Source organism: Anser anser (assembly GCF_964211835.1).
Source record: "Anser anser genome assembly, chromosome: 3".
NCBI lineage: Eukaryota > Metazoa > Chordata > Aves > Anseriformes > Anatidae > Anser > Anser anser.
The window spans coordinates 69,416,651-69,432,642 of NC_139722.1; the positions used below are offsets into that span (position 1 = coordinate 69,416,651).

General features: G+C 48.7%; 1 protein-coding gene across 1 annotated transcript in view; it reads right to left on the reverse strand.

Annotated features, from left to right (window-relative positions):
- The window catches only part of AKAP12 (A-kinase anchoring protein 12), a 30,305-nt gene extending 26,702 nt beyond the window's left edge, over positions 1-3,603 (reverse strand). Inside the window, exon 1 of the mRNA XM_083827779.1 lies at positions 3,358-3,603. Within this exon, the coding sequence (XP_083683905.1) occupies positions 3,358-3,459 (102 nt within the window). The 5' untranslated portion in view covers positions 3,460-3,603. The remainder of the gene's footprint in view (positions 1-3,357) is intronic.
- Positions 3,604-15,992: the final 12,389 nt, after the last annotated feature.

The window sequence follows — 15,992 nt, forward strand, 5'->3', positions numbered from 1 at the left end:
GCACCTCAATAAATTGGCAGAGACCAGTCTTGCCAAAGCAGCTGAACAGCTTCCTATGGGGTTAACTCGCTGAATGAGCTTGCTGAGTGCCAGAAGCAGCCTGGAGAAGCTGCAGGCACCCATACTGGAGAGGAGGCAGAAGCACAGGACCCATACCAGCAGACATCTCAAAAGCTTTTGCTAGCCTGGGACAGCTGAGGTTTGTCTGCTCTCTCCAAAGAGATCCTTCTCCTACTTTTAGCCCTATTATTATTGAAATCTGTTAACTCCTCCTCAGACCAAGCTTCAGTCCTCAGTGTTACTCAGGATAGAGTGGCAGGGAGACCTCAGCCACGGTCTACCAGCTCACTGCCACCGGTGTGGAAATGTTTCCATTTCCCCTCCTGCCCCACACACCTGGCTGCCTGCCACAGGTGCTTGCCTTGGCCTGACTCTAGGTATCACCTGGGCATTGTATGAGGCAAATGAATCCATCAGGGAACTGGCCGAGCATAGAGACTGGCCTGAAGAATTAGTGAGTTGGCTTGGCTTATGGAAACATAAGGTGAGCACCAGGCACAGCGCGAGGTGGGGCTGTATCATATGGGGCAAGGCAGGAAAGAGGGATGGGGGAGGAAGAAAGGGATGGGAAGAAGTATTGCTGCCGAAACAGTCAGGAAATATCTAGATCAGATCAGGCCTCTGTGGGACCACACCCTGCCCACAGATTTCAGCAGGACGTTAGATGTTGATTCACAGGTCGGATGGATTTGGTTCAGACACGCGGAGGGGTTAATACCTCCAGCTATGTCCCGTTCCCTGCAGAGGGGGCTTCCCACAGCAGGGTGGCTACGCACGATAAGGATCTGTTACAGCAAGCAAAAAACAAGAAACCACACCACCAATTTCAAGTCCCAATAACATGCTGGGCTGGAAACTCTGGAGCTGCTGCATGTATAAATCAGCAACAACCTGTGAAAGGATGGGGTGAACACCTGAGGTCCTAATTCCTAGAGCCTATGTTTAAGCTGCAGTGCTTCCAAGACAACATGCCCAAGGCTCCCAAGCATCTCTAGCACTGCAGCCCAAGTGCTTAACAGGGCATCTGACATCTCCCGGGCTGCAGTAGTGAGAAACACAGTTTCTGGACCCCCCTTCCAGTAACTAGGACACCTCAGGAACTGGTATCTGGCCAGAGAGTCACAGGGGGATAACGACATGACTTGAAGACTGTAAATTTGGTCTTTCTGGAAGAAAAAGCAAACAGGTTTTCATCTTGTACAAAATACAATTGTTACAAAAGAAACTTGATTAAATATTTTGAGGAATTTTAAGTGACTAAGAAGTACAACTGCTGAGATTTTACATCACACATTAGAACAGTTGCCTAGACAATTCGTCTGTAATTGACTTGCCAAGGCTCACTCACATTAGACTACACTGAAGCCAGTTTTCAGAGTTTTTCTTCTAAAAGAGAGGGTAGTGATGAGCATTTTAATTTGAAAACCATAAGAAAGATGACCATCCTTTAAAATGGCCCTATTGCATATTCTGCAAACACATTAGCTCATTGATAGATTTCTCCAGGGGCATAGCATGATCTGGTGATTTTCAAATTCAAAGGGCTAACTATGAAAAATTACGTCTCAAATCCACATGAAGCTCTCTCACTGGAGTAAGAACAGATTAAGTGAGATACAAAAAAAAAAATAGCAGGGCTAAAGTTCATTAAAGCTTCCTTTTCTTTTTATCTAATGTAATGGAAGACAAAAATGGTTGTTTTAGAAAAGCAGCAGTAATACAACTTCTAACAGCAGTGAAATGCAAAAAGAACTTCCCCACCTTTAACCAGTTCGACTTAAATAATAAAATTTAATTATTCGAAAGCATGTTTCCTAAAGAGCGGAAGATATAAACCACAGCATTAAAAACAATAATAGTCTGTAGTCGAGAACAGCATCGGCGGTGTTCTCTTTTTTTGTCTTGGTTCCCATAACTGGATAAACATGGCTATGAACATTATGTCCCTTCTTGAAAGTCACATTATCTTCATTTTAAAACAATCACGGTAACCAAACGCTTGCCCTCTGTAAATTCACTGCCGTCTAGATTTCAGCATCTGAATTCTAGAACCGCCCAGCGTAACTGCTAAATATTTTGTTAACCAACACCAATCCCTTACGCTTATTTAGTTAAAAAGAAAATAAAATAAATCTCAGTTAATTTAAAGTTCATTCTCAATGCGGTTTTCAAATCTGTCAAAACACGCACAAGGAGGTCTAGGGGATGCCAGGAACTATGGGAAATTCAACTTGAAAGTTAAATCTGAACCACAAGGTCAAAGAAACAAAGTCATAACCAGTTCTCAAGCTCTAACAACACCCACACGCCAGCTTACAGAAACTTCTGAGTGGCCGTGCTCCGGGGACCCAAACTCCGAGCAGCCTGGGTATAACGTCGCATTATTCCCCCCCTAACAAACCAACGCCTGACCCCACGGCGATGCTGTGTAAACACGCCGGTGGACATAACCTCCCTTTCAGTCCCAGAATCCCCTAAACACGCCTATTCCAGAAGGATAAATGGGTTCATTCATAATCTATTTTTAACCCCCAGACATGTTTTAAAAGAATTTCTTTCAATTCTTTCGGCGGCTCCGTTGAAAATAGCGCGTACCCGGCCCCCCCCCCAGCCCCCAGCCCGCCCTTCAGGGGCTGCCCCCCGCTCCGCCCGCCCCGGTGCGCCGCGGCACCGGGGAGCACCCGAGGCAGGCAGCGCCACCGCCCGCGGCCGTGCCTCCAGCCCCGGGGGGGCTGCGGAGATGCCCGGGGGAGGGTCGGGACCCCCCGGGCTGGAGGCCAGCGGGACAAAGTTGGGGCAGCGCGGGGAGGGCTCCGTGCTGCAGCCCCCGCGGGCGGGCTGGGCTGTGCCTCGACGCGCCTCCCACCGCACCCTCGGGAGAGATGGGAGGGCGGCGGGGGGGGGAGAAAAAAAGGAAAAATTAAGAAATATTAACAACAGGAAAAAAAAAAAAAAAGAGGCTGCGGAGCGCGGCGGCTGCGGAGCGCCCGGTCCCGCCGCAGCCAGCCCTGCTGGCGCAGCCCCTGCCCTCTCCCCCCGGCTGGGCGCGGCCCCGCTCCCCCCGCAGCCCCCGCGGCCACACACAAAAGCGGCGCCCCCCGCCCTCGCCCCCGGCCCCCGCCGCCCGTTTTATGACTGCGGCGCTGCCCGTGGCGCAGTCCCGGCCCGGAGCCCCCCCCGCCGGCCGCGGCAGGTGCCCGAGGGGCCGCAGGAAACTTTCCCCGCACCGGGGGAGCTGCCACCGCCCGTCTCCCCCCCACCCCAGCCCCCCCCGTCCCCGGCCGCCCCCTGCCTTACCTTGGCGGTCTCCGCCGCCGCTTCCCCCGCCGGCGGTGGGGGGCTGCCGGGGGTCCCGGCGGCGCCGTCGCCCCCCGGCTCGGTGGAGCTGCCGACGCCCATGGCGCTGCCCCGCGACCGGGCCGGGCCGAGCGGCGGGAGGGGGCTCGGGGGGCGGCGGCGGCGCAGCCGGGAATGAAGGAGCCCGGCTGTCCGCGAACTCCTTTAGGGAGCGAGGGGAGGGAGGGAAAAGGGAGGGAAAAAAAAAAAAGGAGAGGGAGGAAAATCACCTCCGCCCCTGGTCCCCCCGCCCGTCTGCCTCTTGCTCCATCACATGAGCAGAGCCCCAGACACGCCTTGCAGCATCGAGCCGGGCTGATAAGGAGCGCCGGGGGGGGCAGCGCCCTGCCCGCCGCCGCCCCGCCGCCGGGGTCCGGCCCCTCTCTCCCGGGCACCGCCGGGGCCGCTCGGGGCGGGGGCGACCCCCGGACCCCGGCCCTCGGCGGCCGCCCCGCGGCGCTGACTCAGCGCTTCTGGCCCCCCGCCCGCACCGAGACCGCACCGGGACCGGCATCGAGCCGCCGCCCACGGGGGGCGCCGCGCCCCGCCCGGCCGCGCTGCCCCGCACCCCCGGGGGGCTCCTGCCCGCCCCCGGGGACCCCCAGGCCGGCGGCGCCCAGGGCTCGACCGCCGCCGTGCCGGGCCTTGTGCGGGAAGCCGGGGGCGCATCCTGGCTGCAGCCGATGCAAAACGAGCGGGGTCCTGTGCCTCAGGCCGCCTCGGGGTGGGGAGAGATAAAAAACAACAAAAAACCGTGTTTTTTTCTTTTTTCTTTTTTTCTTCTTTTTTTCCTCAGGTATTAATTCATGCCAGAATACAGGGCATGCAAAGCAAGCGACGCAGCAGTCTCTCTCCTGACCTGACACAGGAGCAGGACCAACACGTATGTAGGAATATGCTGGTCCAAAAGCATCCCCCGGGAAATGACACACACTAAAGCACACCAACCACTATGCGCCAAATGGATCCACGCGCTTCAAATCCGCCCATCCTCTGTGGGGTTCGTAGTTCAAATCAGATATCAGGTACTCAACAGCCATATACAATTTCCCTTAGAAAATTTAAAACAATCCTCGCTCATCAAAACACTGCTTCATTCAGGGAAAAAATAAAAATAAAAAATAATTCTCTTTAAAAAAATCCATTCTACAAATTGTCTGATCTCTGCACATGGCCATTTTTTTTCCCCCTAAAGCAATCAAACCATACCAAGTCACTGAGTGACAAAGCCACTGCAGCAACTCCCTTTAGCCAGTACGAGAACCTACCAGAGCCTTCAGCAGAACAAAACTGCTGTCGTGGATGGTGCAGGCAGAACCAACACCCCTTCCCGTGCTGCTTAGTCCCACTCCTCCTCAGATTCCCTGTAGGTGTGTGTCACAGCAGGATCACATTGTCCTAAAGCCGCTTATCTGCCCAACAGTTTCAATCGTTTATCTTTTTTTCCCCCCTCATCTCCAGGAAATTGGTGTTTTAAGGGAGCTCAGGAAAAATAAGAAGGGATTGAAATCTGGTTGTGCGGCCAGTTGGTTCAGGGGGGTGGAAGTGAAGCCCGCCCAAAGTCATGGCTACCCCCAAGCTTCAAGCAGGGGAGCTGCACCCCGCAGAGCAGAGCGCTCAAGTCCTTGCTGCAGGAGCCATTTTGAACACGCTCCGGCCTCCACGCAGCCTCCGAGCCCAGAGCCGCCCAGCCCGTCTTACATCTGGTGCTCTTGTCACGCCTCTGCGCTGGGAAGAGCAGCAGGTACAGATATATTCCAGAGTGGGCCTACGGGATCTTTTCTGCAGTGAAATATTGGTAAATATATACCAGTATATATGCAGAGCCAGGCCTACAGCAACTCACAAAACCACACGGGAAGGCCTCTGAGGACCACTTTACAGCGCACGTTTCTGTCTCCCTGCTACCAGGGCAAAGCTCGATCTCAGGCTCTTGGTGCGCCCCTGCCCATAGCACTGTGCACGTGTACGGGGCCATCAGCTGGGCCTGTGGTGCGTCGTGGCCCCTGTGTGCCGTCTGAGTTGTTCCTGGTGGTTCGGGTGAGCGGGCAGAAGACAAGCCTTCCTCAGACGAGATGCCCAGCAGCTCCAGAGAGAAGAGCCACTGGATGGTTACATCCGAGCATCCCTCAGCATCTAACACTGCCTCTGAAGAGGAACTTCCCCATAGGCACCCACCAGCCAGCACCCGTGACTATTCCTAGCCTCTCCTCACCATCGTCCTTTGAAGGACACTCCTGTGGTGGAGGAAGAGCACCTCTAGCAGCACCTCCATTCCCCGCCCAGCTGGCCTTTCTCCCTGCCTTCAGCTGCTGCACCATTTCTCTTTCCAGTGCTGACTGACCACCAAATGCTTCTTTTGAGAGCAGCTAGGACGCAGCCTGCTCTCCTCCACCTGAAATTGCTCTGTAGGCCTTCTGCTCATGGCAGCACCCCCTGCTCCATGGACCTCATGGCTGCAAACACTGCAGCAGAGTGAGAGCACCTCAGTGCCTATCCCCCAATCATTTTCCAAGTGTGGATTTCTTCCTTTTTAATGGAATTTCTGTATCACAAAATAAAATGTGCTGTTTTCTGGTTTAAAGGCTGAGCAGTGCAGAATGGCTTGCGTGTACACGCTTAACTTCTCCCCCCTTCCAAACCAGCAAGTTTGTGCAAACCTGTGGCACAATCAGCAATGGCGCAGTGTCCCATTTCCTTTTTTTTTCTTTTTTTTTCTTTTTTTTTCTTCTGTTGCTGATTTTTTTCTATAGTTTCACCATTCCTAGGGTAACTATAGCACAGGGACTTCAAGAGAGAAATCCTCCACCCTGGCCCAGAGGCTGGTCACTTCTCTTTTAGCCTTTCACCATGTTTTGTACCCGGTCTGTACAGAAGGAATCATGATGAATGACAGGTCTGGCTCCGGCGTGTGTTGTCCTGTGTTTCTCTATCTTCCACGTGCTAGAGGGGTTATTGCCCAGACCTTTACCCAGACCAGAATGCTTCAGAATGGCTCGACAGTCTTTTAGTATTGCCCTTAACATGTAACTGCTTTAAACATCTTTGAACTCTGGGTAAATTTCATAATGAGATTTAAGACACAGTCTGTGGACAAGGCTTAATTCCCTCATTTTTAAAAAAATTTTACTTCTCTGAATATGTTTATAACTGATGTCACCAGTGCAGATGTATTTGTAAAGAAGACATGAACCAGTGGACTCAGCCAGTGCTGATGAAATATTTTCTTGCCGTCTTTTGTCCCATTTGTGATTTTCCCCACCCACTCCTTGTGGTCTTGACTCTGTGTCCCTGCGAGTGATGCTGCCCATGAGCTCTGCCATTGCCACCCACACCATCTGTGCCTGAGGAGCAGCGGGGTGCCTGGGAGGGCTGGTCCCCTGCATCTGCCATGGGGAACGGGGCCACCTGGCCCTCATGGGCTCCTCATCTCTGGCCCAGGGTGTTTGGCCGCAGGTTTGTGCAGGAGCACGGCAGGAAGTCCGGGCAGCTGCCTGGAGCCCTGTTCACACTGACACCCCTGCTGCTTTTATCAGCGGGAGCTGCACTGGGATATTTTTGGCATAAAAGCTAAGTGGAAACATATCGTATAAGTGTTCTTGAAATGGGAAGCTCTCGAGAACATACCTTAGATCTGGATAGAGAATGTAGTGCTCCGACTTCACCTCAGCTGTATTTATCTTCAGCTTCCCCCACCCCACACCCCTTTTTGGCCAGTTGTGATAGGAAATCCCAGGATGCTGTTAGAAATAAATGCATATCCCTAAGGAACTAATATGTATCAGCCTAACAAAATACTGATAATGAGTGTAAAAGGAAGAAAATGACAAAAATAGCCATGTAAAAATAGTTTGCTTGCAAGCAGCCCTTATGAAGCCATAGGAAAAAAGAACAAGGGGCAAAGGAATAAAAATTTCAAAATTATCCTTTCCTTACTTCTCAGGAGCTAAAATACCCCAGAAAAATCATGCTGATATACAAAACTAAAACAAACAAACAAACAAACAAACAAAACCCACAACCACCCTCTAATTCTAATTTAGAGCTATGTCAGAAAAGACCTATTCATGGGTAAAGACTCATACAGATATCTATATGTATATATGAGTTCAATTAAAAAAAACAGCATTAGTAGCAGAAGATGACTTTTAGCCTTGAATTTGATTTAAGTAAAGGCCATACATTTGAATAACAAGTGTGTCACCCAGTGCACATTTGCACGCTGTGGCAGGTCCCAGATGCCACTGCTCAACGTGCTGGAGCCATTTGGGGATAGCTGCCCCCACCTGTGGTTTAGTTTCTCTCCTCACCCTCTCCTCACTTACCCTGCTCTTCGCAGGAGGAGTTTGACAAACATGTTAAGCTTCAGTAGTCCAGTCGTCATCACCTGCCTGAAAGCAGTTCTTCACAAGGGCATGGGACAGGGCAAAGGACTGCAGAAATCCACCCCGTTGGGAGTTTTACTGAAGAGATGCACAGCATGGCCAGGTCACTGCCCAAGTGGTGTGGTCTCAGCACTGTAAGAGCTCTGGCTGCCAGACAGCCTTCTGATCTGTTCTTATCAAAATATTGGGGTTCCCAGGAGACAATGTTTTGGTGTCCAAGCTTAAAAGAGACAGTGGCTGAGAAGTTGTTCTTCAGTAGAGGAAAAAAAAAAAAAAGCTTGGCTTCATAAAGAAAAATAAAAGTTCACTATTATGACTACTTTTTTAGAGAAGAAAAAAGCTCAAAGGAATCCATTTCATACTGCTCCTACAATACTTTCCTGTGAATGGGGGGAAGGCTAGACCCAGGCTGTAATTTGGTTTCCTAGTCTTAGTTTGGCAATTATGCGGCGTAGCAGAACAAATAATGCGGTGTGCAGATGCATGGGCCGTAGAACACCAGTGTGGAGCCCAGCTTGCAGCAAGCTCAGTGACAGTGGCAAAGGGGGAGGAATGTGTCCTCCCTTTTATCTGCTGCATAGATAAATGCATCTGACCCACGGAGCCTTTCAGTCAGCGCTCTGAGGAAATTCCTCATCAGGGAAGGAATGCCCAGGGGACAGAGATAAGGAGGCAGAGCAACTCTCTGTAATGCCATTGCCCCATTGTCCCAGCAGCAGGTGAGTGACTTCCCTGCTGTTTTGTCTTCAGGAGGAAACCTCTGAGGACTGGGACTGAGAGTGGTGACTGTTCAGAAACGCCTTGGCACCACTGGCGTTGTCATGACAGCTGAGAAGAATGTCAGGGTTCAGAGGCAGCAGGTGCTGGGACGCCACTCTGAAAATTAAATTTTAATTTAGAGTGGACTCAGAGAATAATATAGGTTGTAAGAGACCTCCGGAGGTCATCTTCTTGCTCAAAACAGGGCTAGCTTCAACCTTAGATGAGGTTGCTCAGGACTTTATTCAGGAGAGCTCCTGCTCCTCCTCACCTATTGCCAGTGCCTGCAGCGATGCACTTCCAGCCTCCGCTGCTGAGGGATTCCCCATTCTCCACAAGCTTGGGTGAAGCCCCGAGATGCCCATCCTCTGCCTGTCACCCACCAGTCTCTGCCAAGCCCGTGTGTCCCCAGCTCCCCTCTGGAGGTGTGTGGCCACCACCATCACCCTGACAGGCATCCAGCTCTGCCCACCACCCAGGCAGCCGCGTCCTCTCTCAGGAGTCCTGTGCCATAAATGGGAAGTAGGACATGAAGTTGTTCCTCATCCTCCCACCCCACAGAGACTACCTGCCTTGTGGGCCATTTCTCATCGTGTTTCATGGCTCCTGGACGTGCAGAGAGACATTTTCTGAGTGGGACTGTGTAGGCCATGAAATCCTTCCTCTGTGCTTCACTCCCAGGGAAATTTCTATCGCTGTAGGTGGGAAACACCAAAATGCTTTCTGGATCATAATGCCAGCAAACAGAGCAGGAAAACAACTTTAGAAGGAAACTTGCAGACCACCGGGATCGTGTCTCAGTACTGTCACATTCTTCCTCTGGCCCAAGCAGGAACCGTGCTGCTCTGCCACTGCCCACCCAGAACGCTGCCGCAGGGATGATTTTCCCAGCCCGTTACCTTGACCTTTCTCTTTGCAGCATTCCTCTGGCTCTCCATCGAGCACAATTTACTTGTCTTTGCCTTCACGAGCTTTCCTCATGTAACCCCACCATATTTATAATCTGTCTTTCAGTATTGCTGACAGTCATGGCTACCTGCCTCCTTCGTCTGCTTTTGAGATTTTCAAGCAAGAAACTCTGTGCTTTGCCTTGTGCTGGAGGAAACGTCCTTCAAGTCCTTCATTAAATCATGCCTTTGACATGCCATCTACAGAAAATGGGACAGCTGCCGTGATGTGGCTGATCTACGATCACTGCCTGGCGTGCTGAGCAACCTTATTTCCTCATTTCCTCATGTTCCTGTATCAGTACACATGAATTTAGTGCAGGATTACCAGGCTTCACCTCTGAGCCCTAGCGCCATTTCTTCACCAGGAGCCCTCCTGCTTTCATGCAGCAGGCACAGGGTGCTCGTGCTGCTGCCTCCCGTTTTCCTTTAGCCCCATGCTGGTGGCACAGGGTCCCACCATTGGCTCTGGGCACAGACGATCCCACCAGGGGGACATCTCCTGGGCAGCAGCTGGGTTTCCAGGCCACCCACTTCACACATGAACCTCTCCAGCTGGGCAGGCAGAGCCATCCAGTGGTCCTTGGGTGGGTGGGTGACACTTCATCCTGTCCTTGTAAATTCTCCAGTGGACGGAGAGCATTTTTGTTCTGTCTGGTAGGCACAATGCTGAAAATAATGGGGTTCAGCTTATGAGCTCTTTCTCCAACAATACAAATAATAATAAATAGGCCTTAGCTATTCATAATTTATACATTTTGTCATGAGCAATAAGTAGAAATGTTAGGCTCATCGCTTGACTGACAAAGTACAAAGAAGCCCCCAAATCTTAACCGAAAGCTTTTAACCTGTCAGTGATCAAAAATAAGCTTGATTCCAGAAAAATAACCGGAAGAAAGATAGCCTGAAAGATAACCATCATGTTTCAGACTTGTGAATAATTCCTGAGCTGGGACTCTAACTCAAAGCCTTTCCAGCCCTTTTGTTGTCAAGGCACATAAGAAGATTACTGACGCGGGAAGAAAGCGAGAAGTGGAGCAAGCATAGATCATTTCTGCAGTCAGGTTTTGTCTTAGTCATTGTACCAGAGGGCATTGATACACCTGGCAATCAGAAACCTTTAGGGATGGTGAGAACTACCTATGGTCTTTGTGTGGGTCATTGTATTCATCTTCGGCTTGGCAAACAAAAAATGCAAAACCATTGGGGCAGAGCCAGAAGTCTTTCTATAAAGAGTCATGTATATGTGTAAAATTTAGATAAACTTTTGCAGTTTTAGCACATGAAAAGGTAAAATGCTTCTCTTGATAGCATTTTCTCTTGATAGCTCTTTAACCATTTCTGGCAATAGTAGCAGATCCTCAGCTGGTCCTGTAAATGCTCCGCGCACCTTCCTTGTAACAGCAGGAACAATGACACAGCTGGTGTCATTTCTATGGCCAGCTGTATTGCCACAGCACTTCAAGTGATCCTTGATAAGATTTTAAGTGAAAGAAAGGAAGAAAGAAAGACAGCAAGAAAACCTCCCCCACGTCAAATTCTTCAGGCTGACCTGTCAGCTTCTATGTTACTACATTTGGACTTGAATTTCTCACCAAGGTCAGAGCAGATTAGAAACTGCTTTCATATCTGACAGAAATATTGCTCCCCTGTGAACAGGGGGTGTATCTTGAACGTGGAAAAAGAGTTCTGTCTTCTCAAACCAGCAGTGTAGAGGACATGGAGGCCTCTCTATTCACTCTGATTTGCACCACCAGGTCATCTTCTTTCCCTAATCCAACCTCCCCCACTTTCTGTTTGGATCTAAGCAGCAGACTCTAAAAACACAACTGAAAATACCAGAAAGACATAACAAGATTTTAAAGATCTTATGACCATCTCATGATCACCAGCATTCATTTCTTTTTATGCTGTTTGTGGGAAATGTGCAATATTTTTTTCTTAAACCATGCCTAAAACACAACAACAGAATTATGTGCAGCCAGGCGAGGGCTTTATTTCAGGAGTGACCTCAGGACTCACATTTCCTCTTGCCTGAAGCTCAATTCACATTTGTAGGGAACTTGCTCAGTGGGAGACATGTTTTTCTTAAATGTTCAACAGCTGCATGGAAGCTAGGCAGCAGGAAAAACAGAGGGGCAGGCAAAGGATAAAAATAATAATAATGTATTCCCCCCTTGTCTTTTAAAACTCTGGTTCCCTCAAATAAAAAGTAAGAAAGGAAAGTCTGAAAATCCCGATCTGATGAAACTGAGACACATCGTTTGAGTGGCACGCCAGAGGTCATGAAGAAGTCTGTTATGGCAATTGGAACAAAGCACAATATCCATTTCCCAGCCATGTTTACAGAAATGTCTAGCTCCACCAGAATTAGTAATGGGATGCCAGAATGCAGAAGAGCCACAGTTTTTTCAGGGACAGATCTAAATGACACAGTGCTGAAAGAGCATGATGTGAAAGCAAAGGGTGGGGAACTTTAAAAAACATCTTTATTTTAGAACAGGCTGGCAAAGTAAGATTTGTTGAGGAAGATGTTTGGGAAAGATGTACAGTAGCAGAAAAGAAAGGTGATTGTGCTAGTCAGCAGGTGACCTCAAAGTACTGAAGATCAGCACTAACCAGAGTTTTCTGTTTGGTCACTTGGCCTCCCATGTGTGTATCCCACGGTCACTTTACATGTCAGGGATTGGACGTGCACCCCCGTCACCTCTAGTGATAGTCTGCAGCAGTGAAAGCAGCTACTCAAAATAAATGGGAAGAAATGTTTCCCTGGTTATCTTTCCCTCTGTGGGATGCCTTTCTCAGCTGGAAATCAACTTTTGTGCATCTCGTAAACATGACAGAAAAGAGAAATTAAGAAGAGAAAGCCAAAGAGAAAGCTGCAATCAGCAGGGAGGTGGGGTTGGTGATTACGGACTCCAAAGACGGAGGAAGCAAAGGGCAGGTAGGGAGGCAAAGAAAATCAGTAGGAGCAAAGAGGTGCCAATGAGGATTAAGGAGCAAGGGGAAAGGAAGTATTCCACAGAATTTTTCAAAAATGTATTGCTTGGTTTGCAAAGCTAATGCAAAATAATCCCAAATCTTTTACTTATTCTGATGCATGGCTCTAGTTGTATCAACAAGCATTTTTAGGCCAAAATCAGGAGCTGTCACTTGGCCTGTGCACTTGCAATCTTTCAGAAGTCTGTAGGCTGAGTCTTCCTCGCTCGTGGTGGGGAGAGGATGGAGATAATGCTGAGAGAAATCAGCATTTTTATCTGATTTATCTGGCCTGGCTCTGACTACAAGCTGAAGATAGTGCTCTTGTTGATGATAGGTTTTCCTCAAGTGCAGTGAGCACTCTCAAGATGTCCTTCTGGTGACAAATCTGAGTACATGGGGCTTATCCGAGGTGGGGTCAAAGCACATAGGCTCAGACCCGGAGCACACATGGTGACCAAGATTTATCAAAGTGTTGCTGCTTTTTCTGCAGGGACAGGCTGCACACCCCCGGCACATCGGCAGCCCTCTGAGGAGGGCAGAACTCCTCACCAGCATGGGAGCTCCTCCGTAGCATATTTCTTATTGAATCAGAAGCTGTAAAGAACCTGCTGCATGTGGCTCTTCAGATTCGAGCATCATCTTGTGATCGTGGCATAAAAAAACCATCCTGTCAGCAGAATATGAGCCCTCTGGCAAAGCTCAAACACTGTTGTTTTGTATAACTCTGCTCCCGAGTCTCAGACCTTGCCTCACATTTAAGCCGCGTGGTGCAGAAGCTCAGTAAATACCATTGGGCACCGCGTCTGGCTGCTGGCGAGCAGCTGCATTACCAACACGGGCAGTTAACAAGGCTGCTCGCAAAACCCAGGTGGGTTTTATCACATTTACTGTCTCACAAGTAGCCAGTACTGACCTAAATCTTCTGCTCCCAAACAGACAGTGACGGGGCACTCCCCGCCAGGGCTGGGGCTCCTGTCCTCACGCGGCAGGGTTACCCAATTCGTATAAAGAGAAGTTATGCCCCTGAGGAGGAGGGCTGCCTTTTAAAAATATTCTGCTCTTTTCAAGTCTGTAGCGCTGGGCACACCAGAAGGACAAAGATTTTGAGTTATCTTTTTGTTTGCTTGTTTTTGAGTACGTACTAGAAGTGATGGGCTAGGCCCCTGCGTGTGTTTGCACAGTGTGAGCCCTTCACAGATGCTTTTGAAATAGCTTTCTATTTCGTAGGTTGTGTTTTGTTCTGTTATGTAGTGGACAATATATTTCTGGAGTAATGAAGGGATGATCTAGTATTTTATCCATCTTACCACCTATTTTAAATCCAGTTTCCAGAAACAATAAATACATCTGGAAACTACTCCGGTTTGTACTTTTGTGGTGTCAGGAAATAAACCTGGCAATGAACAAAGCGGCAATGTCTTCTAGGGTTCTAGCCACCCTCCGTCTCCTGTTATGATTTTGTCATTTTAATTTCTATTTCAGTGAGCACCAGATCTGACTAAACTGCTTTGCACATTAATTTCAAATCCATCGTCCATTTACCCCAAAGCATGCAATAATGTAACTACCTGCCATACCCGAAAAGTAATGTGAGATGTGGCTGGAAGCTAGCTAATTGATAATTTTTTTTTTCTGTCTAGACATCCACACTGCAGTATCAAGCATATTCAGATTGCTCTTCGGTCCCAAGAGGTTTTTCTCGTGACTCTCTGATCCCTTTCAAGCAAATGGAGGTTTGGGTGTCCCTGTGGCACTGTTTCTTTCTTTCCCCTCTTGACCATATGGAAAACTATCAGTGCAAACACAGGGAAGGATGTAGTAGTATTTGGTGGTGCAGAGACAGAAACTCCCTTTGGGAAATGATTGCCCTCTCCCCAAAACCTGCTCTCTCATACTCCCATTCTCCAGCACAGAACCGGGTAGAGCATTGGTGGCACGTTAGGTGTTGAAAGTATTCTTATGTGAGCATGTTTCTTGTCACATAGTGTCCTTGTGAGCCTTGGGAGCGTCTGACCCCTGCACTGCACTCAGCTATGTCTTTTTGTTTGTTTTTTAGCTTTGGGAATTTTTATGGGGGAGGGGAGGAGAAGGGCCTCTAGTTTTTACAAGAACTGGTTTCTGTATGATGTAAGAGAAGTTTAGTTATGTGATATCTTCGTGGCTGCAGGATAATACTGCACGAAAGAGTAAATGCAGACCACTGGCTGGGAGATGCGTATGATGGTTATAACTATACTTACAGTCATAGTTAATGATGATGTGATCCACGGCCCCAGCTGAACCATGGCTATGTTTAAGCAGCTTCCTAAAATAACTCCTTCCTGCCCCGTGGTGGAGCCTGGTGCCTGCAAAGCACCCAGGAGGCCAGGGGTCTGCCCGCAGCAGCTCACAGAGCTTTGGAGAAGGGGAGAGGGATGCTCCTGGCGGCTCTCAGGCTGTGCTTCCGAGCTCCACTTCCCTGCAGCACTGCTCCAGTTTTCAGCATGGGGTCGGGGCTCTTGTGCCCAGCCCCGCAGGGACAGCTGCTCCCTCCCTCATGCCCCGTCAGTGCTCCAACTCGACTTTCTCACCAGTTAACTAACAACAACTGGTCTTAACTGGGATGTTCCAACAATTGTTTTACTCCATCCCAGTCCTCCAAAAGGGTCCTTACACTTACATGTCTGGGGCTCTGTTCCCAAGCACGTGCATGCAGAGCAGTCTGAACCTCAACCTCAATAAAACCATTTCAGATTGTTTTGACAAAAGATGCTGGCCTATGTCTTGAAGTAACACTTTACTTATAGCTTGTAAATATACCTTAAATTAACTTTGATCATAGCAACTCAAAAACATCATGATATTTTTGAGAACGTGAACAGTCTAATTTTCCTATCTGTTGTACTTTGCTTACCCTTAAAAAAATGCTGAACCAATTCAAACTGTTTTAGAAAGAGATACTGCCCTCAAGCTCTGTCTGTGGAGGTTGCTGGTGGCATTTCACTCCACAGACACACTTGACAGCAGAGATCTAATCCTTAGCATTGATGTTCACAGTGGTAGAGTTGACAGAGTTGACATAAATACGGAGACTAATGAGCACAGCAATGCTCAAACTGTTTCTTTGTGAAGCACACACAATTTTCTTATCCAAACAGAGAGAACATCTTGTTGCTAACACAGTACACAAGGTCACGTCAAATTGTGAAGTATTTTTTTCCTCTTTTGCTAGTTTTACATTCAATGCCATCATGTTTCAGGTCCAACCATTGTCCTACAACGTCTCCTTGTCCAGTTTTCCACTTATTCTGCATCGGAGATATCTGTCCTTCCTCAGCCAGAAATGAATAAGTTTAGGAAGAGGTTTCAAATTAATAAAGCTTCTTTGAAAACCTTTATTATTATTATTATTATTATTATTATTTAGTGCCACAAAATTTTCTGTTTGAAAGCAAACATTTGAAGAACATGACTATTAGCCACATCCCCGTTCTTCTGACTCACCCCAACAGGATAGCTGGTGATGTTGCTCGGGTGAGAGAAG